Genomic DNA, 25,150 nt, shown 5'->3' on the forward strand with positions numbered 1-25,150 from the left:
CAAGCAAAATTCAAGACAAGTGGAGACGGAGGAGTATCCAGGTCTTTCCTCCTTTCTGATGGGAAAGTTGTGTGGTGCCCACCCACCCACAGGCTCGTTCGGCTCCTGTAATCCACCTATCCTATTACTATCATTAGCATTTACCCACAGAACCCCAATCCCCCCCAGTTAACCGACAGCAATTGCGGTGAAGTATTCCAATTGGCAGGCCTCGACTTCTGAGGCTTTCACTGGGACCCCACCAGGCCCCAACCCACTCCCATTCGGGGGGAAGGTGCTGCAATTTTGTGCAATGTTGCACATGCATGCGGGCAGAATCACTTATTCTCGTTGGATTGGAGTCCAAGTAAGAGTCCGAGTAAGAGTCCGATTCCGAGTCCGAGTTTCCCGGCATCTGGCATCTGTTTTTCTCTTTTCTTGCCTATTTACAACCGCTTTAACCTAATTTTATTACCCAGGGGGGGTGAGCGGTGGCGAGCGGTGACTGTACCACTCACCACCAACTCAATTAAGCCACACAGCGGAGGAGATAAAAACTCGAATGGGGACAGCATACAGCCCCAGCATCAGCCCCAGTCTCCGGCTACTGTTGCCCCTCCTCCCATCTATGTATCTTCGCACTCTCATTTGGACCCCATCCAGCGGCAGAGACAGAGCCAGAGCCAGGGCCACTCATCGCCACCATGCATGTCAAGTGTCTCTGGCTCGCATGCCCCCTGCTCCCTGCCCCCTGGTCCCTGCCCCATGCCCCACCTCAGTTGTGGTACATAAAAATCCAATTTTCGTAATTAAAAAAAATAAAAGCCATGCAATCCAGCAAGAGGGAAGCCACTGCCTTGGGCCAGCCGCTCCCTGACCAGGCCCCGAGTCCGTGTCCGTGTCCGAGTCCGAGTCCGAGTCCAAGTCGGGCTCCAAGTCCAAGTCTCATCTCATTAGAGCACTTCCCTTAGTGTCTTCCTCCCTTCGCCACTTAACGGTAGCATAAGCACTCGAAAGCATAAGCAAAAAGAAATCCAAACGCAGGAGGAACAAATCTGAGACTGGAAATTCAGTTTTCAAATCATTGAATGGAAAAAAGCGAAGAATGCTAAATAAATAAACAACAATAAAGAGGGAAAGGGGAAGGGAAAGGCAGACGCATACCAGACCAAGATTGAAGTTTATTTTATTCTCTGCTGGCTGCCTCTGCTGGCTGCCTCTGCTGCTGCCTCTGCTGCTGCCTCTCATCGTGTGTATGAAGCTCTTGAAACTGGCATATCATCGTTGGCGTTGGCCATGGCCAAGAGCCCAAGAGTCCAAGAGTCCGAGAGTCCGACAATCGAGTGCCAGAGAAGGGTCGCAGAAGGGCAGGAGAGCCTGAGGAATCATCATCATCATCATCATCATCATCATCATCGCAGTTGTCCGACACTGTCCAGGCATCGTTAAAACGCTTAGCACGTTTTTAATTATGCCACGAAATGGAGCCGAGACGGACCACTGCCACAGAGGATGCCCCCTCGGGCCCCCCTGCGGCCTGGCGCCCCTTCTATTTTCGGGGATACGCTTCAAGTGCCAGACTGCGATTTCTACTTAACTCCTGGCTCTTGCTCTGGTCATTTCTCAAAATGCAAATTGCAGCCAGGCCGAAGGAAAGAAAACTGAAAAGCCACTGAAACTGTGTATTTAAGTAACGGAAAATGGGGTGGGGCACGAGGGGCGGAACATTTCCATGAAAGACTGGAAGATGGCGCGAGAGACATCGCAGATGTTTTGTAGATTTTTTTTACCCCAAACAAAAATCAGATTTGTGTTAGATTTTTGGGAAATTTAAAAAATTATTTTGGTTGTGGGATTATCGGGCAATTCTTCCTTAAGGATTTTTTTAATTGTTCTTAAATTCTCAGCTGTACAACACTCATTTTTGTTGTTGTTGTTGTTGGAAAAACTTTCTCAACATCCCACTGGAAAGCCCATGGAAATTCGCTATCAACAGCTTTTGAAACGAAACGAAACGAAACGAAAACTTCAACAATCAGAAAATATTTTGCAGCCAAACAAAAGGCAAAAAACTACAAAAGCAGTGCACAAATAATTTAGAAAAGCACAAAAACTGCTGCAGGATATGGAAACTGAATTCCTGACAAACTCGTTGGCCTGGCCCAAATATCTCCAACAAAAGTCCTGGGGGCACGAAACGAAGCAACAAAAAAAAACACAAACAAACAAACAAAAATTTCTGTAAAAAAAAAAACAACAAACAAAAAAAAACATTTTAGATAAATTGAAAGAAAAAAAACACCAACGTTTTTCTTTGTTTTTGGTTTTTGTTTTTGTTTTTGGGTCAATTATTGAGTTGGCTTAGAAATTTGCAATTGGCGAAGCGTTCAACATGTGGCAGGCCAGACTGTGATTAGCTGCAGGTCTTGTTGCGGATCCGGGGGCTGCCTGCTGCCTGTTGCTTTCTTGGCTTTGGCTTTGGCTTTGGCTTCGGTTTTTGGCCCAAACTGCCCGACGGCGATTTTCACAGTTTGTCAAACAGAATGAGAGAAAGGAAGAGAGAGAGAGAGGAGAGAGAGAGAGCAAGAATGGCCAAGAAAAAGTGCAGCTAAATTCGTTTCTTCCACTTCTGCTTGCCTCATGCTGTGGCATCAGTCAAACGTCCAACTGCCGCCACTGTGGGTGCATCTCTTCTTGGCCCTGTTCCGTCCGGTTCCGTGCCGTCCCTCGTCTCTTTCTTGTTTGACTCGTTCTCCTGTTGTCTGGCTTCGAAATGCACGTCTATTGACAGTAACCATAATTTGTTTGTCTAGCGGCGGCAGTGGCGGCAGGGGCTGGCGGGGATCGGACCGCGTAAAAGTGCCCAAGTGGCAGTGGAGTGGCAATTGCCTCAGAGGCCTCCTCCACCTCCTCCTCCTCCTCCTGCTCCTCCTTTCGGCCACACCGCTGCTGATGGCTTAAACATTAGTTGTTGCTCTTTCCAGTTACCGTATTTTGTTGTTCTTGTTGTTGTTGTTGTTGCTGTGTGTTTGGGGCCACAAAAACTGATGACAGTTATAAATGATGGGGTTGGTTTTTCGGTGGGACTACTGCTTCGACTGGAGTGGAGTAGATTGGAGCTTGCAGCTTGGAGCTTGGAGCTCCGAGTGGAGTGGGCCTAGCCTCGTCTCAAGTGAGTGCTTAAGTGTACCTAATCTGGGTGCCAAGGCAAAAGTGTAGCTTTAAATATACCCAAGAACTCAATGCACTGAAAGGTTAATTGTTGACAGGCATTGCAGCAAACGGTTTCCTGTTCAATCTACTTCCAGTACTCCCCGAGGTATGGCATCCAATATTATTGTATTCCCCAAAAACTATGCAAATGAATATTCAAAGTGTGGCCAAAAGACAGGAAGCTACAGGAAAATGCCCTAAAATCAATACACAATTGTTTGATCTTCGGAATTATGTTCGATCTGAGTCAAACAGCTGCCGAAGAGTGAATTATTTGTCTAAATTAAATCTAAAAAAAATTTCGGTTTTTTTTTCTCGCTCACTTTCCATTTGAATTTCAGGCAGAGTGAGTGAGCAAGCAATACAATAATTTGCGCAGTGCTCGCCTTCGGCTTTGAGGGATTCGGGGTGATCCGAAGGAGGATCGAAAACAGCTGTGATTTTTCGGATAGTGTGGCTCTTCTGTGAATGGGAGATAGAACCTTTAATGGTTCTCCCTTTATTGATTAGCCGTAAACGAGTACGGCAATAAAATCAACGCACCGAGACACCTCCAAGGAACCACATTAAAAGAAATGAGGGGAAAAAACTCCTAATAATTCGGAGCCATTAGGGCGGCAATTTGAATTTAATTTAGCTACAATTGAATTCGGGTAGCGAGCATATTTTGTACCGTTTTGTGCCATTATAACGGCACATAAATGCGCTAAGTAACGGTTGAAGTTGTAAAAGCCAAAATCATGGCATTTAACCCGTATTAGCCATGGCAAATTGATTTGGCGGTGGCCATTTTTAGAGTCCCGCCCAGTGCGCCCCGCCCTACCAGTCCGCCCATTTCTGACACGCCAACACCGTAAACACCAGAGACGCAAGAAACATTTATCGTTTATCGTTTTATCGCCTCTATGGCCCCAGCGCCGAACAAATTTCCTTTCAAGATAAAGTCATAGTCACAGAAATGGCCATAAATTACGCACTCGAAGCGCTGGCCAAGAGTTACACTTCGGTACTGCATAGGCGAGTGCCTTGGATAAATGTGGTCATCGGATCGATCGGCCGATGGTCTCTAGATATGCATCGACTGGAGGCCTGGCCACTGGGGCTGTGGCTGTGGCTGGGGCTGCGGCTTTCACTCTATAAATAATATAATCAATGCAACGCATATTGCAAATCAAAGCAAGGCTATCGCAACAATTTAATCGCCAACTTTAATTGTAAATCTTTGCCACAAAAAGTGGCACAGCCGAGCATATAGTGGTGGCAGCCCGACCCCTGTCGGGGGCTATTAACGGCTCCGTTTGGTGCGGCTGCTCGGCATTAAAATAATGCTCTGGTAATAGTTCGATGGCCATAGGCGTTATGCCAGCCTGCCATATAGGGACTTCGGCTCCCTGACATGGCCAGCAATTTTCACTTGAAGCATTGACAGCTGGCCAACAAAGCAGCAGGCAACGGCCAGCACGGGATGAGGGGGGAACGGGGGGCCTACTGACCACAAAAATATGGTATACGAGTATGTAGAATGTATATCCAGAATGTGGCAGCAAACACTCGAAGAAAAACGAGATTCTGCTTGATTGTTTGCTCAACGGCAACGGCAACGGCCAGGGGGGGCAGAGGACGAGGATGGCCCTAGAAAACTGAAGGACTTTTTCGAGGGTATGCCATTCGTTGACGGGGTATATAGTGTTTCCAGGTTGTTAAATATGGGATATATATATATATTTATATATAGACCCTGTCCAAATGTGGACTAGTTTAAATTGTATTTTATCGCTTCCACCAAAGAGACGCTCGAACCAGCAGCCTCAATCCGAGCCCCCATTCTGCAGCGGCATCTCCATCTCCATCTGCATCGGCATCGGTATCTGCAGGTGGTGCAGCTGCTCTGATTGTGTTTGCCTTGGCCGGCATGCGTGCCGAAGATGATCTGCAGTCTCCGTCTCCGTGTCCGTCTCCGTGTCCGTCTCCCTCTCCGTCTCCTTTACCCCTCCAAGTGAATGCAGAAATTTTAATTAAATTAAACTTTACTTTGAGACACGTGTCTGGGGGGACCGAATGGACAGGTGGACAGGCAGACTCCACTCCCCTCGAGCGTCTCACATATCACTCGCTATCGACATCTCGCACCTCCCATCGTAGGCCCAGGGACTGGGACTGGGATGCGGATTGGGCCGTACCATTTTAACGACAGCTTTGTTCTACCATCTCTTCTGGTTCGTGTTATTCAATTAAAGTTGGGACTGTCCGTTCCCAGGATATGGAAATAGAGTGTCAGGCGGTAAGGCCTCGGAGCGGACAGGTGGGGCAAAAAAATTCAAGAAATATATACATCGAAGAGCTATAGATTGGCCATCATTGAGTCGCATATCTTTAAAGTTGTATCTATTATATAAACAAGTTTTGGGTATCTAGCTCATATCTGCGCGAGATAGGGAGCAGGCACGAGCGAAGCGAGCACGAACGAAGCAATCGAGCCGAACAATCGAAGCGAGTGAACCGGGGGTTGGCAGGGAGGGAATATTTGATCCGTTCGCTTATGGGAAACTCTTCCAGTGGACTAGGGGCACACTAAAACCATCTAAAAACGAAATATCTGGCTTTTGCGTGCACTTTTTTCGTTTCCAAAAAATAGTTGAAGCCATTCATTTGGAGACTTTGACTTGTTCCAGCTAATTTGACCCACATCGACCGAGAAAACTTTCGCTTGGCCCATAAATAACCTTTTCCATAAAACATTTGACTTATTCAGCCACTCAGTCAATGGATCTATCGTGTCTGTGAGCCCTTTAGACCGTATCCAAGCGGCGAATAGATGGCAGAAGAAACATGCACACAGAAATAGAGGGGAACATAAACTTAACACAATTTGGTCACGATTTGGGGGACGCACACGCCAAAAATTCATCAACATGCAAAGCTCTCGGCGGACTGGGACCATCCATCCAATCATCCAATTTGCCTGATAAGAAGCGTTTAGCCAAAAACATGCGCCAAATTACACCAAATTTCTCACTGTAATGTGAGCAGAGACGACTCGTCCCCCCCCCCCACCCCGATGGCTACCCCACCAAATGGGGAACTAGCTTTTATGGCTCCCGACATAAATCAAAAGAGACCTGCCCTGTCCTGTCCTGTTCTGTCGTGTCGTGTCCTGCACGAGGGGAACAATCGAAGTTTTGTGACGCGTCACGCAAATCTCGATAGCAACACACACACACACACACACACGCACACACATGAAAACGGGAAAAACAATTTCCACTTGTCAAAAAGGAAAATGTGATTTCGGGTAGGAGCACCGCCGAGACGTGGAAATGATCCGCCAAACGCAATTCGAGTTTGCAGTAAACATAAATCCAGACAAATCACAAATCATGCCGGGAATGGTGATTCGTCACGGCACTGATGGATGGGGGGGCGGGGGGGGAGAGGGCAAGGGACCCAATCGGGATAATGGTCGTTGCCATGGTCCATGGGGATTGCTCCTCCTCCTCCTCTCATTCTAATTAACGCGACAATCAAATCGGAGCCACCAAATGTTGTCGCATGATTGATCTGAACATTCGGCCATGTCAAAGCCCCCCCCTGCCCCTCCCCTCGAATGGGGCACAATGGTCCACAACTGCCCACAGATTGGTCGGGCATCATGCGGCATCATCGTTATCCCCCCTCCCAGAGCGATCCATCTTGTATCTTTGGGCTCTTGAATGGGACTCGAAGATGTTTCTGCCTTGAGGCATATTGGCTAGGGGAAGTCCAATAATCTGCCTTCAAAGTCGGTGAGGGTATACGAAATTCCCTGTACTTGTGATCCGATTTCCCCCCCCCCATTGTTTATGGGTCCTACCCTCTGCCCACGTCTGTGGTCACATACAAAAGATTGCTCCACATGTGCGTCCCGTTCCGTTCCGTTCCGTTCCCTCCATAAGTCTTAGATGATTTACAGTTATGACAATTTTAAGTTGGTTCATTAGTGGCACACACACACAGATACACACAGATGCACTCGTAACTCTTTCGTGTTGTATGCGTGTCTATCCGTCTGTCGTGTCTATCCGTCTGTCGTGTCTGCTGTGTTATGATTGAAGATGATTACAAACGTCTTGTTATGGACTGCATACAACTATTTTCCTCTCTCCCCCATCGTGACTCCGATCGTTATCCATTTGGAGTCTGGATCCCACCACCACCACCAACCCAGCCCCACTCCACACTCGTGGTGATGGTGGTGGTGGTGGTGGTGTGTGCCTGCACTTTAATTAATAGCCACTGTCAGCGTTTTTGAGTAAAGCATCCGCCAGCTTCGCTGCTGCTGCCCCTCGTGCCACACTGCTTCCCTGCTGTTTGGAGTTGCGTTTAAGTAGCTGCATTATGGCCATAACTAAAGCGCTAAATTATATCCAACTAATGGCTGTTTACGTATCTCATCTCTGCCCCCCCCCCCCACGCCCCTCTCTCTAACCCGTGCCTGGCGGGCTGGCGGGCTGGCCATGCATGCGCGTTGGAGGCGGCGGCGGATCCAACGTTAATTGAATGATTTTTTTTTTTTTTTGCTCGGATGAGATTCTTTCTTCCTGAATGCCTGACAGCAGAGAACTTTCTCTATTAGGCTATGACGGGATTTCATGACTGGAAAATGTTTCGATGTTCGGAGAAGACACAGAAATGGCAGAGCTCTGATCTTACGATATTTAATAAAGAATCTGTGGTCCATGGATCCATGGCAATCAAGATTCATTAGTTGCTCAGATCCTCACAGACGGCTCTTAATATTAATGGCAATTTTATGGATTAGGCATTTCCTGGATTCATTTTAGTGCGCCAAAAGATATTTATTTCAGCCATTCCTCAAAGGACATTATCTTTATGGCCTGGAAACACCAGCCGATCCCTAATGAATCTCATTTTCATACATTCATTCACTCATTCACTCATTCACTCATTCACCCATTCACCCATTCATTCATTCTTTATGGCTTTTCTGGCAGCAGCTGCTTAGAACTGCTGGCGTTTTTTTTTTTTTTGTCAATTGGGATGCTCCATAAACCTTTGGTTTTCTTTCTTGTTGTCTGCTTTTTAGATATAAACCAGATCCGAACCCACACACACACACACACACACACGAGACACGCAGACAAGCCGGAGTCCCCCCCGCCAGATGGTGGGGCAGACAATTTATGATTTGCCTTTTCGGTGGTGGTGCCACATTGTGAAACCCGTTTCCAGCCATTCCTGCCATTTGTGGACTTTGGGCCTGCGCCTGCGTGCCATCGGACTTCTTTAATTAAGTCTTGGCCATCCGCGACGGCGAGGTGTTAACCTGACCAGGCCGAGGCACAGCAACAATTTGTGGCCCCAAGGATTTCAATTCTTTTTCATATAAAATATCGTAGTTTATTGGCCCATAATCCTCCTTCTCCTTCTCCTCCTCCTCCGCCGAACGGAGCCGAGCCCACTTAGTGTGTCAGTCGGTGGAGCATCTGTGGAGACCCAAATATTGTATCTACTCTGGCCAGGATGGGCAGGGTAGTGTAGTGTAGTGTAGGGTGTAGTGTAGGGTGGATGGAGAACGACAAGTTATGGAGAGTGAGTGTTTGCCTTTGTCTGGGCACGGGCAGACAATGGGCATTATAAATTCATCAGAGACCGACTTACTCTCTGGCTTACATATGAATGAATGGATGAATGGATGGTTGGATGGATGGTGGGGAGTGGGGAGTGGAGCCTCAAAGGATGGTCTGCATAATGTATCCGAGTGTATCTCAAGTATCTGTAAGATGCCTTTTGCCATCGCAAAATGGCGCAGCGCTTCACAGAACAATGCAAAACAGCAAAACAGACAGCAAACAACAGCAAAGACCGAGGACCGAAGACAGAACACAAAAAAAGGATTCCTATGTCTGAGATTGGGCCAAGAAGAATCCTGCCTCTGTCTGAGGTTGACATTTGTTTGTACAGTTCGCTTTTGTTTTTAATTGTGTCAAATATTCCATGGGCTTCGGGGGGGGGGTGGAGTGCGGAGTGCGGAAAGTGGGGCACGTGGGTGCAAATGAAAGCCACTTCATTGAAAGAATTCTGTGGCATGAGCCTAACAAAAACATCTGCATAGAACAGATCTGAAGGGTGGGTGGGGCAAGGGGTGTTGCTAGTTTCTCTGATTAAAAGGGAATATTACGAGTATGTGTTTCAGTTTTATGCTCCAGTTTGCACAACACAAGCGGGAATTACTCGGCAGAAAACATCTTGGAAAGCCAAAGAAAAAGCCAAAGCAAAAGCCATTTTTCTTCTTAGGGAATTTCCACAAAGAATGACCCAAAGTAAATATTCGAAGGCATGGCAGCATTACTGGGATTTTTCTCAAATTTTGAGGGATATACGTCGAAACATCCCATAAGCGAACGGACTTGGAGCCTTCTGCGAATTGTACTCCTTGGAGGCAGAAAATCTATCTTTGAAGACGAGAAAATCAACTAATAGATGGCTGAAAGGGCCACAATTTCTACAGTTAGAGATACAGATATGTATCTGTATCTGTAGCTGTTAAAAAGTATGTTCTTTGGCAACAAACCAAACGCCTCTCTGCCCAGATCCATCATCGACCTGGACACTTTTGGTACCAAGGTTACCCGAAACTTGTTACATTTTCAATGGATATCACACTTCCCCTCGGCCCCCCGAACGCCCACCAAGCCAGACAGCAACAGGCAACAGGCCACATGCTGTTTAGTAAATGCACAAAAAGACCAGGCTAAAATGCACAAAAGGTGTCAATCGAATTCTGTATTTTCCGAATATTTTTTGCGTTGTATTTTGTGGTGGGTTTGGGGTGGCGGCGCTGGTGTGTGGGCTGGGGCCATGGAGGTGCGGTTAGCCGGAGTTATTAAGCCAAAAATTGTAAATTTGCAAATGGCCAATGCGGACTGGTCGGGCACGGCACGGCACTGTCATTAAATGGTTGCCAGTAATTAAATATTTAGGCATATTTAAGTGGCCAAAACTGTCAGGCAAATGTCAAAGCCAGGCATTATCATTTCATTTCGCTAACAATTCCAATTTCAAATTCATTTTCATTTTCTTTTTCATTTCCAGTGCCAGCTCCGAAGCAATGGGGCATGAACGTACGGGGGCCGAGGAGGGGCTTATCAATCCATCCATCAAAGATACATATTTTGGAAATTGTATTTGTATCTGCCTGCATATTGTACTGGGTGTACCCCCCTAAAATGGGGCTAAGCAAGTGCTCGTTTTCACCTGCAACAGTATCTGGATAATCATGCGGCTAGTGTAAATGCTAGTGTGTTGTTAGATAATGATTCTCTGCACGAAACAATCTCTAATCCTTACAATATTAGTCTATAATGGGCTGTGCTGTTACAAGGATTGTTGTCCGGCAGAACAAAGCGCTCTTATCGCTCAGAGCCAGAGCCAGAGCCAGGGCCCAAGCCAGATCCCAAGCCAGGGCCAGGGCCAGGGCACGTATAGGAAAAATTGCTTTCCCATTTTCTGGTAATTTTTATGGCTTTACGGGGGCTGAGGGGGGGGACTGTCTTTGTTTGTCTCTGTGCCTAAGTAGCCGGAAGTACTATGCAGGATTTTTGTTACCGGCAAATTAATTGAGTTGAAAACGCTTTTCGTTGCGAGGAGCCTGAGAGCCGTGTGTGTGTGTGTGTAAAAATAAATAAATAATCGACTTGGGCTTAACATTTATTGGTTATAAATTGAACAGCTCGAGCGTAAAATATAAAGTGGATTATAGTTTGAATGCGTGGAGAGCACACAGACACACACACAGGACATTAAAGGCCATTCCATGAGGAGGACACAGGGGAAAGTTAGCCAGAGAGTGGTAGTGGGAGAGATTATCTGTGGGCTTTACTCGTGAGTTGTTGCCACGAATGAGTGCCGATGATGATGTTGTTGATTTGAGACAATGGCAGCAGCGCCTGAAAGTCCAGTGGTAGTCCGGGGATTACTTTACGGCAACAGCCGTAGCCCTGGACAGTGATAAATGTATCTTTGAATGTACATCTACTCGTATGTTTTGTATCTTTTGTGCTTGAGCCATGGGCCACGGATAAACAGCTTGGGGAGCCTTTGAGCCTTTGGAGGCTTCACTTTGATTCGCTTAATTTAAATGCTATCCAAACACTGGCTAATTATAATCCCAAAAATAACCATTTATTTAGCCAGAATTTGTGAATTATTGAAAACGAAACAAGCAACCGAATGCCGAATGCCGAATGCCAAATCCATTATATATTAACTCTATTGAAGCTGGCCCAAACCCAGACCCGCAGCCGTCCGTCCCGCACCTTTTTGCCTAAATTAAGCAGTCACTCAGCAACAGTAAAATGTTGCACAAACAACCAAAAATGCCGCATGCGAAATATGTAATTTCGGAAATCAATTACCCAAACCCCCGTCGGATGGCGCGTGGGCGTCGGGTAGTCGGAGAGCCAGAACGCCCGAAGGGCAACTCTGATTTGAATTGAATCGAGTTGAGAAATGGTCTCAGTCTTTGCTGAAATAATAATCATAGGCAAAGCGGCCCAAAGCGGCCTAAAAGTGCAGAAAACCACAATCCTTTTACTCCTCCAGGGTGGGCAGGGCAGGGGCAATCAATTACGGAATCGGCTCACAATTAAAAGTGGAAGCCAGGGATCCACTCTGGCTGCCCCGAAATGAATCAATTTGGGCGCCTACAAATAATCCCCAAAATGGGGATAGAGCCGTCCTCTAAATGCGTCAAAAGCGTTCCAAATGAGGCTTTTAATGGTTTTACACAAGCCCCCGCCTCTCGCCCCCTTCGAGCCGGTGTCCTTTCGCGCTCGTTGATTAATTTATTTTTGGCGGGGCCTGCGGAAGGGGTGTCTACACATGTAACCATCAATGGGGCATTGGCGTTGCCTAAACTGCGGGTTCCGGCCTGAAAGGAGATCTAGGGCTAATGATTTGAGGAAGTGAATAAGCTGGACTTGTAGGGACAAGGAAAAACAGTAGGGATGCTCTGGGATGTATCGCATTTGGCCCTCCGCTGCCTCCCGTGTATCGGGATCATTATCTATCCAATAAGCATTAATTCACGCTCTCACGCCGTGGCATTATCATTAGCAGACACTGAGAGCCCAGCAGACAATCATGATATGGGGGCAATCCAAATGCAATCGAAAGCGAGGAAAACAAGCTGCTAAATTTCGCACGCAGCTCTCGAAAGGCATTCAGGCACGGACTACGACTACGATTGCGATTGCGACGACTGCCAGGGTGTCTGGCAAGGATGATGGAAAGGGGCTAGAGATGGAGATGGAGATGGAGTGTTACTGATGACACACACACACCCAGGGAGAGAGCACACAGAGCAAAGAAGGGAGAGAAAAAAAAAAACAACAGAATCGCATGGCTAAAGTAGCTAAGACATACACATGTATCCGCCAGATACCAAACACCAGACTCCCAGCAAAGTGTGAATTATCCTGCCACAAAGTATTTAATGCGCTTTACACATGCCAAAGAGAGGGAAGCGGCAAGCGGCAAGGACTGAAGGAAAAGCGGACAAAATCCCAAAGAAAAACATTGGAAAAACATTTGATCATCACTCAAACGATGTTCAAAAAATGTTGCTGCTTGCTGCTTGCTGATGAGCTGCGAATGGCTGGAAAATTAATTAAAGAACGTGAAAATGCAACAGGCCTGACCCCATCGTTCAGTTCAAATTATTAAATGTTCTCCAGTTCTTGTTAGGTTTTCTGTTTCTTCTTTTTCTTCTTTTTTTGTGGGTTACATAACCAGGCATTACAAATTACAGAATTATTCTCTCCTCTCTCTCTGTCCCTGTCTCTGTCTTGAGAAAAAAGATGAAAACTGAGAAAACTGGTTTACCTTTCCTCGAGGGAAGCCAAAGAAGCGATCTACCTGACGTTGGTTAATGCTGTTCTTCGATGAGTTACTATACGGGTACGGGCAGGTAGGAATCGGAATGCGGGCTCCTCAATACAATATTCCTTCTCGCTCGCACGCTCTCCCTGTCTCTGTCTCTGCCTGTCCTATGGCTCTGTGTCTTGGCAGGACCTCCTGCTGGTTTTCCTGGTGGTGGTTGGAAATTGTTTACTGCTCAACGCAACAGGATATGCATTCTGCTCTCCTCCGACCTGCCTGCCTGCCAGCAAATTGCTACAGACCCCAGATGAAGACATAAAAAAACACAACACATTTGACCTATATGATGGGGCGATATCTGTAACCGATCAACTTCCAGGAACAATCCGAATGGGATCCGATCCCAAGAAAATTCGATCTACAACCGTACCAAAGATTATCTGAAACTATCGGGAAAACTATACAGTATATTTGATAGCTATTTTCATGATTTTTCACTGCCTAAAAACTTTTCAGAATCCCGTCGGACATTCACACATTTGCTTCCAGTTCTTTCGATGGCAGCAACAGGCAAAAATGTACAAAAAAACCTTGGGAAATGTACAGTACCAATATCTGAAACACACACTTTCCTAAACATTTCTAAGGGCTGGAAAACATTTTTTTATTCAATTCCTATAGGAATAATCATTTGGGAACGCACCTTTCCACCGACTTTCAGCTCATAGCCCATGCCCAGCGGCGTCTTCAGCTGGACGGGGCAGACGAATCCAATGTTCCGATGGGGTATTTCGACTCCTAGCTGATGCTTCCTGGTGGTCACCTTGGGGGCGCTCCTGGTGGGGGCCGGGGTGGAGGAGGTGGTGTTCTCGGCAACGCACAAGTCCTCGCCCCCGTGGACGGGGAACTTGGAGCACTCGAGATTCTCCGGCCAGTTGAAGTTGTAGGTCTTCATCAGCTTCTCGCAGACGCGCGCGGACTCGCAGAGGGAGCGGCAGGGCGGGATCGGGCGCTCGAGGATGGTGCAGACGGGCACGTACAGGGAGCAGAGGAAGAGCTGCAGGTCGTCGCTGCAGCCGATCTTGACTAGCGGCGCGAACTGGTGGACCTCCAGGCCGGCCTCCTCCTGCTTGGTGTGTCCGATCAGATTGGGCATAATGGTCATGTTGTAGGGTATATTCTTGCAGATCGAAATGGTGATCGCCTCGCAGCGGTTGTGGTGCGGGAAGCCGTCCAAGGAGGTGGCGGAGGTGCCGCTCAGGTCGGGCCCCATCAGGCCGCCGCCACTGCGGTAGTAGGGACTGGCGTCCAGGGGCGTCTGGTCGTACCGCTGGACGCCCTGGATGATTGTGGGGAGCACTAGGAGGAGGATTTTTAGCCACATTTTGGGGTTTCTCGCCGTTGCAATTTGCTGCTTTCAGAGGTTAATTCTTGACTGCTTTCGCTATGCTCTTTCTCCTTATATCTTTCTTTATCTTATCTTCAGATCTCGCACATATTGACACTCGCGACACTCGAAAAAAATCACCGTTACAGAGAGGAGGGGTAGTATTTATCTGGGATACAAACACTTAGCACTCTTCCATCGTTTGCCCGCGACAAATATTTCCCTTAATTTCAGTTTATTTTTATTTTCCCTTCTTTCTTTGCTTTTTGCTTGCTGTAAATATTTGATATTAATATTTGTTTCTCTTATCACTGATTCGCGACGCGGCGCGACTCCGGAATTTCTCGAGCACTTTACGTCAAAAAGCGCGCGCGACTTGGACACGGAGTGACACGGAAAAACACAACATGCCTTCGGAAAAGTTGAAAACGAATTGACGAAATGAAGTAGCATTGAAGCAGTGACGCTCAGCACTGCAGCGCAAAAGTGAGCATTGAGCGCTCGAGCTCTCACAACCGGTCGGGCTCTCTTATGGCCTCTCTTATAGGCTGTTCACACCACCACGGCTGCGTCTTGCGTCTTTGCGTCTTGCGGGATACGCAGTTTTATGTTACAAGGGATAAGCAAACAGGTCTAATGGTGGCTAATAGTTGTCGAACGCAGGTCTGAAAAAGGTAGAAACACTGCCCACAAACTCCACAGAGAAATGGCTGGGAATAATATATATGTATACATATGTCGTGCTCCATATTTTTGTTGATTTTCAAAATTTTATTGCTTCCTTCTTTATTAAACACATAAATCAACTAATCTCAATAAACAATAACCTGCTTCTGGCAGAGTAAATCCTTCGCATTGCTTCTTTTCCTACATCGATAGGAAATGCGCGGTAGTGTAAACATGCTATTACTCCACTCTCTTAATTTCAGTGCCAACATCGCTTGCTCTTAACCGAAGCTCTTGGTTGCTTTCTTAACATATTCGAACTTAGCAGAACAGCTTAACTTGACTCTGGCTCTCTTGATGATAATGCCAGCGCTGTTAGCCGTACGAATGCCATTTGGAACATAACATAGGCTCTCTTTGGCTGCTAAATATAACAGCGACCTTGAATTTGAACCGCTCTCAGTGCAACGCGGCCTGCTTGGACATTTGTTTTGGATTCTCGCTCTCTTTATATTCTCTCTTGCTGTTGATGCTGCTGTCTCTCTCTCTCTCACTTGCAGTCTCTCCCTCCTGTTGATTAGTCGAAAGAAATATCAACAAATGGTTCTATGTGGGCTGAAGGAATTAATTCGAATTTAAATTCAGCTATCAATGGGCTTCTTGGAGATTCTCAAAGGTTAGAGGGTATCCCCATAGCGGTAATTGGGGATATTTGCTGTGTGTGTTCTCAGGGAAATGTCGTTCAACCTTTATCTATTAGCCGATGCCGTTACAGTTCTTATTGTCCTCTGCCTCTCCGCTATGCTGCTAATTTCTGCCTGCACTGGTACCGTTAAAACACATTAGGCCTGCTCTCGTCGTCCCCCTCTCCCGCACTCATCAATCTCCTACTCTCTTCTGCCGGAGCATATTTGCACGCGTTAATATACACAATTTGCTGCGACAATATCTATCATTTATCTTTATCTATCTGTTCCATCTCTTCTTTCGGCTCTCATTTGTTTGTTTTTTTTGCCATGCACTTAATTAAGTCATTAACTTGCGTTTTATCTAAGCTTAGTAGCGCGGAGAGTGTGGGGTCGCGAAAAAAGGGGGGGACAAACTTCGCCGATGCCAAGCATTTCTCTAATGACCCCAAGGGGTGCATGGGGCGGGGGGATGGCAGTCAATAAACTTGTTATATTGACAATAATGATGACATTAGAGGAGTCTTTGCCTCTCTCTCTCTGTTTCTCTCTTTTGTCTTTTGTCTTTGTCACCTGCAACCCTTTTGACTGATCATCCTCTGGCTCTATCTCCCTCTTACTCAGTCGCTGCTTAACATATTTCCATGCTCAATCCACTGACATACGGGTTTTGCTCTCTCTCACTCTCTCTCTCTCTCCTTCTATCTCTCTTTTGTCGGTCGTGTGGGTTGGTTGCCGCTGATAAACAAGTGTTACCGGTTTAGCCGGCAATGTTCATTCTATGCTCCTTCACCTTATGCTGTTCCCCCAACCACCCGCCTCAGCATCATCACCGCCAGGCCCCCGCTCCACACTTCGTCGGCTTGTTTAATAAAAAGCGCCAAAGTTGCGCCGCATAAAAAGGCTCTTTCTTCTCTGTCCCAATCTCCGTCGCTGCCGTTGCCGTTGCCGTTGTCGGTGTCGCTATCTCTGTCTTTTGCTTCTTCTCTGTGCCTTTTGCCTTTTGCTTTGGCTTCATTGTTGTTGCTCGTCGGCGACGGTTTCCGTTGCTGTTTGTTGTACCCTTCCAAAGTGCGGGTATTATGGTTTTGCCCAAATCGAAATCCGAGTCAACATAGCGCCCAGAATCGGCTAAGACAGGCACATTCGTGATACCTCAAGAGCAGTGCAGTTCTATGTTAATAGTTTTTCCCGCAATATAGCTCATATTCAGTGATCTGCTACTGGAACCATGCGCTTTCAAGGGTATCTAAAGCTTCGGCCAGCGAAGCTTACCTTCTGTTCCTCTGTTTTGCTGTTTACAAGTGAACGAACTTTGACGTTTCGCTCTCTCCGTCACCATTGCTCTGCCGCTCTTCCCCTGTTAGAAAGTGTTTTTGCTGCTGTTCGCCTCTCTCGCGTCTGTTTTTGGAATATGTAATTTAATGTAATTAAAATGGAATTGCTTTGAGAAAAAAATACTCTGAACGAAGGAACGAAGAATCAGATGAACTTCTTGAGATAAGCGAAAGTAAAATTGAAAATTCCTCGTCGTCCGCTCCACCACTTCCCGCTTTGGAGGTAGTTGATATTGAGAATAATTATACATGTACATTTGTATGTATGTTTGTGTGAGTAGTATAATGATAGTTAATGAAGGGTTTTCAGAACATGCTTTAAATGAAGTTAAGAACTGTTAAAATGATCCAACATACATACATACATATGTACGTATAATCGTTGCGTTGGATTCTTAATGGTTAATGTGGGGCTAATTTATGGTTTGGGAACAAGGGAACTTAAGAACTGTTTCCAAAATATCCAACTCATATTGGGAGAGATTTTCTTGGCTTTGGTGGACTTTGAATGGGGTTTTCTAATTCTGATTTCCCTCTTCAATTAGTCTGATTTGCGCACAAAGGAGTTTCGACTTGTTTTTCAACAAACAGAAAACAGGACCTCAATCATTTGTAGCTTACAAAATACATGGGGATAAACAAATCAATCCGCACAAGTTCAGTCATGTCTCGTGTCTCGCATGGAAAGCGAAAAGGAAAGCCAAAGCCAAAGCCAAAAAATAAACAGCCACCGCTCGAAACCCCCCTAAGGACTCACATGTGTGGCGTCCTAATGCAAAAGGGACTTGGCCCTAAGCCATAAAAAGGGTTTTCAGTTACTTACATAGAAAAATACAAGTATTTACTTTACTTTCCGTCTGACCTACCAACACTCCAACTCCAACTCCCCTACCCTCCCCCTCCCCCTCGCCATCCTGTCTGGATGAGCGTCTCAAGTCACATTAGTTAACCCCCAACACAGCCCACTCTTAACCTACGAAAAGGTCACGTGGCAGGCAAAACTTTCGTCCAGGGCCCGCTCCACACTAAGAGAAACCAAAGTAAAATGTCAACTTTTAACAGGGTCGCCACTCACCCCCTCCCCATCACGAAAAGCCACTAACCAAGTATACTTCCCTCTAATTAGATGTAAAAGCTCTTCCAGAGGGTGCCGGCTATTTGGGGATTGGGGTAAAAGCCCCTCAAGTGTATCTCTTGATTAAAAGTTTACAGTGTTTGGTTGGGTTCGAGATTTTTACAGATCATTTGTTGCCATTTGTGCAATCACAAATGCCCCAGGCAGGCCGAGCTCCCCACCCAACCATCGCGCTATCGGCCATAGGCCCATCCAGACATTTCTCATAAATAAAACATTTATTTACTCAAAAACAGCCAACGGCCAAAAGCTCAATTAAATTTTTTGAAAAATTGCCAAAGTCCTGCGGCCGGTGTTCCAGGGCGGAGAGACGACTGGCGGTGGGTGGACGATGGAGGATGGAGACTGGAATGGACCTGGTCAGCATCGCATCGTTTTGCTGCAATCAATCAAAGGGCAAAACGGAATCTCATTAAGTCTCTCCCATTCGCGTTCCATTCCCTTCGAACTGTTGCATGACGTTGCATTCCTGCGGGCGTTGGGGGGGAAATGGAAAAGCATGGAGGGAGCACAACGGGGAATACCATTTGATTTTGAAATATTTGTAACATTCACGGGTCAATCCCCGGTGAGCCAATCAATGCCATGCAAGAAATAAATATGTTCCACAATTTAAGATCTCTGGCTAGAGAGTATTCAAAGTATTCATAAAATCACAGCCATACTCATGCGCCATCTAGTTCGAGCACTCCGAATTTCGTGCGTAGTCTCTGAATAACACGGAGTTCGTGTGCACATTTGTTTGCTCTGGAAAACGAATATTTGTTCTTTTATTTGGCTCAAAAAGGGCACAGTATGTGGCACAGTACAAATTTAGGATACCTGTTTCGTTCTGTCCGTTTTGGGCGAGTGTTTTGAGGTAATGGGAACGGAATGACCGGCCAGTGCATCGATTTGGTTGCCAGTTCCTAAATACGGTATCTAAAACCTTATAACCTTATAATGGAATATTAAATATTCAATTTCATACGATTTACCCTGGCAATAACAGACATTTTTCAAAGAACATGATGCGCATGGTTCCTGCCAATGAATGGGCAAAACTTGAATATTGAGTGTATACGATTAAGGATTGAACCAATTAAACAGTCTCTCAGATATGCCCATTGTAAGACAGAGCTCTGTGTTTCATCTTCTTTCCAATGAAATCACCTTTTAAGACATTGAGCCTGGCAAATCCTATCCCCCGAGGCATAATGCCTGCTACATTTGATTTTCTCAGCTCAACTACTCGTAAAAGCGGACTCTCCTCATAACCCTAAAGTTCTTTTCATCTCGTTCCTGCATCTTTATGACTTTTGCCTTGTCTGTACTTTTAGACCCACTCGCATAATTAATTGCATTCCCCGCCCCTGAGCCCGGCCCACACTGCGGCGGGAGGTCAGAAATACTGTAGTTCCGTGCGGCTATATTTGGTTAAGGCTGCCCCTTGACTGCGTTCGGTGGTCGGCACTCACTTTTGGGGCTACGCTACGGAAATTTGCAATTCGCTTGGGCGTTGGCACTGCAATAGGCCCCCGGTGCGGGGGTACCTCTGGCTAACCAGCATACGCTGCGTATGCGTGATAAATGTGCCCCGGCGAGGGCGTGGGCGTGGGCGTGGTGTGGCGTGTAAAGGCTGGCGGGGGGGAGAAAGAGCAGCGGAAATGTGTGTGCGGTGCCCACCTACGGGTGCCTCGCCCTCTCTCCCTCCTGCTCCTCCTCCTGCTCTAACTGGCAGCGGATAGCGGATCACGGTCAAGCGAGGGAGGGGGCTTTGGCCTAGGGCGTTATTTATGCGATTTGGCTTACGACTCTTCCCGGCCTGCCCGTGGTTCGGGCAGGGGAAGTGGCAACGTATCCATGGGTGAAGATTTGATCAACTTTGGCTGCGGGGCCTCAAAGATTTTTCGCTTGTTGTTCGGCCTATTTTCAACTTTGAACTGCATTTGATTTACATGCAGTAAGACGAGAGGAAGCGTCGACGGGTTGTACTTGGCCAATAGTCGGGAGGGGGAGCTCTGTGGCAGGCAGAATGGAGTGGAGTGGCGAATCGAGCAGAAACGGAGCTGGGAAGTGGGAGCTGGGAGCTGGGACTTGTGCGGAGTTGTCGACATGCTGGTTAATTGGGCGTAACAGAGTTCTGGTGACGGGTTTAGGTTGGGTTTGGGGTCTGAAGCGGCTCCTCTTGGGCTCAGCCTGTTCTGTCTTTAATTGAAAACAGTATGCAAGGAATTTTCCAGTAATAGTTTAAGGATTTTCAGAGGTCCCTCTCTCTCATTTTCTGTATTAACTAATCGTATACCCTCTCCAGAGACAGCTAAAGACTCACCCTACTCAAAGCAAATTTGATTAGCAGTCCCTCAACCAATTAACAGAACTGACCCAAGTTGATCCCTAAACAAAATCTGAGCCCTGAACCCAAGCCCAAACCCAAACCTGCGATGGGCCTGTGCTGGGCCGTGTTGGAGCCACTTCAATTATATTAAACTATTTTGCCTCGTAAACAGAATCTGCCCGGCTTTCTTTTTTATGGCCCTCTGTTGAGAATTTGCCACACAACTAATTTATGGTCCAGAGATTTTCCGTTGTGATGCATTTGCCACCTCCGAAAGGGGCAGACGCCACAGATGTTGCCAGCCCCAAAAAAACGGAAGCGGAAGCCTCGCCGCCAGCCATTCCCTCATTTCGGGCTTATCAGGCCCAGCCACCCACCCAGCCAACTTGCAACAAATTAAATATGGCGGCGGTGGCGGCGGCGGCGGCGGCAACATATCGTCTGGAAAAATGGCAGACCAAAACACAAACTAGCAACAAAAACAGCTACAGAAGAGGGCAAACAAAAAAACCAAAAGGAAGAGAAAACCCAGAAATGAAGCCGACTTAGCCAACTTTCGGCGAGGGTCAGAACGTGTGCTGACTCTAAAATTAACGCCACCTGATGGCCGAAACGTGTGGTAGGAGTCAACCAAAGGGTTGGACCTCGGCTAAGGGTTGCGTTGCGTTGCGCTGCGCTGCGCTGCTCCAAAGCCACGTGCCCCCAAACATCAAACGGCGACTCGAGGAATGTGGGTAAGAGACCTGGCCGGGCCTCTACCTCTTCAAGCTCTAAACGGAAGCAGCCAGCCACATAAAGAGTGTAAACACAAACGGAAGACCCGGCCACAGAGCAGACGGGCAAATGCTCTTTTCAAAGAGGAATTCATTTAGTTAATTTAGGAAATATGTATAAATATATGAGCAATTAGTTTCATAGAGAAATACTGTATTCTTGGCTTCAGTTAATGAAATCTATGTAAATCTCTATACCGGAGACTCTAGTATATTTTATTAAAGCAGCAGAAACCCAAAGAAAACTAACAAATTGCGATGCTGGAAACCCTCCTGGTGTTGGACATGTCCCTTGGGTATTCCCGCAGGACTGGCCCGAGTCCCGGTCCCCCAAGATAGGGCATAATCATAACAAGCTCAAATATTTCTGGGGTTGCCCTGGAAAATGAGACGCGGTTTTGGGCTCGTTTCCCCCCGCCGTCTGGCATTGGCGTCTGGTAACTTTTGCCGAGTAAATGGCAGGGTAGGACGAAGCATGTGAAAGCAGGTGGAGGTGGAGGTGGAGGTGAGTTAAAGAGGCGATGGCAGAACCGCCGCCGACGATCCACACACTTCCGCATCCGTTCGGAAAGTTTTTTCATATGGGGAATATACCGAAACATAATCGTGGGGTGCCGTATATGTACATATATGCACAAATTTATCTGGAGAAGGGCTGGGCTGGGGATGGTCCCGCACTCTCCATCCTACCTTCTGATGGAGCCAGGCGCTTCAAAACTCTATTGATTTTGGCTTAAAGCTCCATCGCGTGCAAGCTTTAACTGGCCAGGAGGTGACGGGAGGTGTCTAGGAATTTGTTGCGTAATTAAAAGCGCAACAGGGAAATTATGGGCGAGGGCTGGAGGAGAATGGTTGACAGGCGGGTAGGAAACCATAGTATTTGGAGCAGAAAATTAAATAAATTTGCATGTCAAATGCACATTAAAAGAGCGAACAAGAGCGTTGGAATTCTTTGCCTCTCCCGCCCCTCTCAGCCAGCCCCCGTGCAACCACATTCTTCTCCTTCTACCCCATCTGTTTGCTGATTGTGACAACAGGCGAAAAAGGGTTTGCCACAGGACGAGACATGCAAAAACACAAGAAGCCAGGCCTGACTCGAATGCGAAACTGTTTATACCCTTGCAGGTGGATTGAGGTGAGTAATGTATGTGCACACATTTTCCTCACAAATCGTTTTCAAACGATCTCTGGGCTGGGATTCGATCCTGGCAAGGGTCCATCCATGCTGCAGTCGGAACTAGCGGGAGCTGCTTTGCATAGAAATTGAATTACAGCCGTACACCCTCTTCCAGGGTAGCCCACAGAGAGAGAAGGATATACGTGGTACAGTGGAGATACCACACGAATATGCAAACCAGAGAGAGAGAGAGAGAGATCTGCCTGCTCCGCCCCCAAATCTCCAGGGAAACCACCAAAAACAACAAACGAATGTCAACAGAGACAGAGCTGAACAAAAAATGTATTCCACTTTTTTGTGCTGTGCGCAAATTAAATTAAAATGTTAAGTCTGCATGGGCGAGTCAGGGAGGGGGTGGTGCCCCAAAAGGGGGCGCAATTTTGTTGCTAATGATTTTGGCTTGTTTGGGGATTTTCAGTTTTTTTCAGCCAGCAGCCAAGAGCCGGCAAAACAAAAAAATATACCAACCCAAAAACAAAACCAAAATGAAGCTGAAAAATAACAGAACAGCCAAAAAACAAAAAAAATGCAACAGTGTAAAGAAATTTTAAGCCGGCTGGGGAAATGCTTTACCCCCTAACCGCCCTAGCCACATTCAAAGTAAACAATGCAATTTCCCCTCCACCCTCAAATTAGTTGTTTGCCACAGGCTGGGTGTGAGCTCTGGGGATGGGGCTGGGTTCTACGGGGGGCTGGTAAAGTGTAAGGAAATTGCAGCAAAACTACTGGGAAATTTTGTCCAAAAGTGAGCATTAATTGGCCACGTCGAAGATGGAGGAAGAGAGAGAGAGAGGGGGGCCACAACTAAGGGACCAAGTTTTCCTTTTCCTAGTAAACGGTTAGTTACAAGTGCCAGACAACAGGGCTAAAAAGATTTCAATGCTAAATGGCCAGCTGTAAGCAACGAATGCAACAAATCGGCTTAACTTTGGTACGGGTTTATTTGTAGACCCACTGGACTTCTGCACAATAAGCTTATGAGAGTGCTAAATATTACTTGTTTTAATTAATAACGGAGATGTGTCGTTTAACCATAAAAACCTTCCATTTCCATAGGCGAATCGATTTCCATACCTTTCGGTATTCTTCTGAAAATTGTATTGTATTGCACTTAAAATCTACCTTATATAAAAAACGTTATGCGGCAAGGGCCGCGGATTTACTTTTATAGCGGGTACTGTCTTTTGGTATTGCTGTTCGCAAAAGGGACAAATTGATTTTTTGGTTAATGCGGTCAGAAATGGTTAGCCATTTTTTAATAACTAAAAAATTAATTTTAAAGCGCCAAATCGATCAGAAAACGTACGTTCGGTTCGTTAAGTGGAACAACACTTAAAAAACGAGGGGGAATCTGATCCGATCTGAACCAGATTCGGCAATCTGGTAGATATGGTCATTATCTATGATTGTGCGTTTTTTTAATTTTTTCGTATCTTATAAATTGTGGATTCCACAGATTTTCGTTGTTTGTGGGGGCGGAAGGGCTGTATTTTGTAACAGTGACATATTACAGAAGTCTGGATACAAAATGTCGCTCAAACGGTCGGACAGACATGGCTCTATCGACTCGGCTATTGATGTTGATCAAGAATATATATACCTTATGGGTTCGGAAACGCTACCTTCTGGACGTTATACACATCCACTTTCGCGACAAATCTAATATACCCCTATACTCATTTTGAGCATCGGGTATAAAAAAACATAAATGTGAGAATGGTAAAAAATGAAATGTAACTCCCGAATTGTGCACAAATAAAGCTCTTCAGTTGGGGGTCAGTGTAAAATATCTATAATTGGAATTGTCGGCCATTTTACAATTGATAATTTGCCATTATTAAAGGTAAGCCTAGCGCTTACCACTCGCCTATTAATCAGCCATAAATCAGTCATTGGAAATGAGTTATTATGCATTTAATTGAACTCGAATATGCAGCATGCGGCAAATTGACTTGTTGCAATGAAAACCGAAAAACAGAACCAAATCCAAGCAAAATTGATGCAAAAAACACACATATAAATAAACAATATTCAATAATAAATAGGGGAGAGGAGGAGAAAGGTATGCGGAGTACATATGGAGTACGTATGTTAATACGCTACCCATCAATCAAACGAATTCAATTCCAACTCACGGGAAGAACAAATATCGCTGCAGGGGCAAGTACGTACATATATGCATATTTTTATGCGGATAATATTTTTATATTTTGCAAACATTATAAATCAATAAACACAAACGTTAAAAAAGAGCCAGACATACATTGGATGGTAATATATATGGTATGCAGGATATTCCAGGAGTAAAAATATAAACGAGAAAATTGTAAACAAATTTTAATGGGGGTACGGTACAGAAGAGAAGAGGAGAGAAAAGAAAACAAGACTGAATCAAAGCTCGAGCTTAAACAAATATTTATGAGCCAGAAAATTGAGTTTTCCCCAACGGTTTTGAGAGGGATACGATACGGTCTGGTACTACTTGACACTTCACCCGCCGGCTCCTCGAAGGACAATAAAAAGCCCATTCCATATTGAGCCATTGGCAGCGTGTCTGCCTGTCTGCTTGCCTGCCTGTCTGCTCGTCTGCTCGTCTGCTGC

The 25,150-nt window shown here is 46.2% G+C and overlaps 1 protein-coding gene across 1 annotated transcript in view; it reads right to left on the reverse strand.

Annotated features, from left to right (window-relative positions):
- The window catches only part of LOC108152197 (frizzled), a 91,222-nt gene extending 76,315 nt beyond the window's left edge, over positions 1-14,907 (reverse strand). The window contains exon 1 of the mRNA XM_017281355.2: positions 13,775-14,907. Coding sequence (XP_017136844.1) covers positions 13,775-14,455 — 681 coding nt within the window. The 5' untranslated portion in view covers positions 14,456-14,907. The remainder of the gene's footprint in view (positions 1-13,774) is intronic.
- Between the last annotated feature and the right edge of the window lie 10,243 nt (positions 14,908-25,150).

Source organism: Drosophila miranda, chromosome XR, assembly GCF_003369915.1.
Source record: "Drosophila miranda strain MSH22 chromosome XR, D.miranda_PacBio2.1, whole genome shotgun sequence".
In the NCBI taxonomy this organism is placed as follows: Eukaryota; Metazoa; Arthropoda; class Insecta; order Diptera; family Drosophilidae; genus Drosophila; species Drosophila miranda.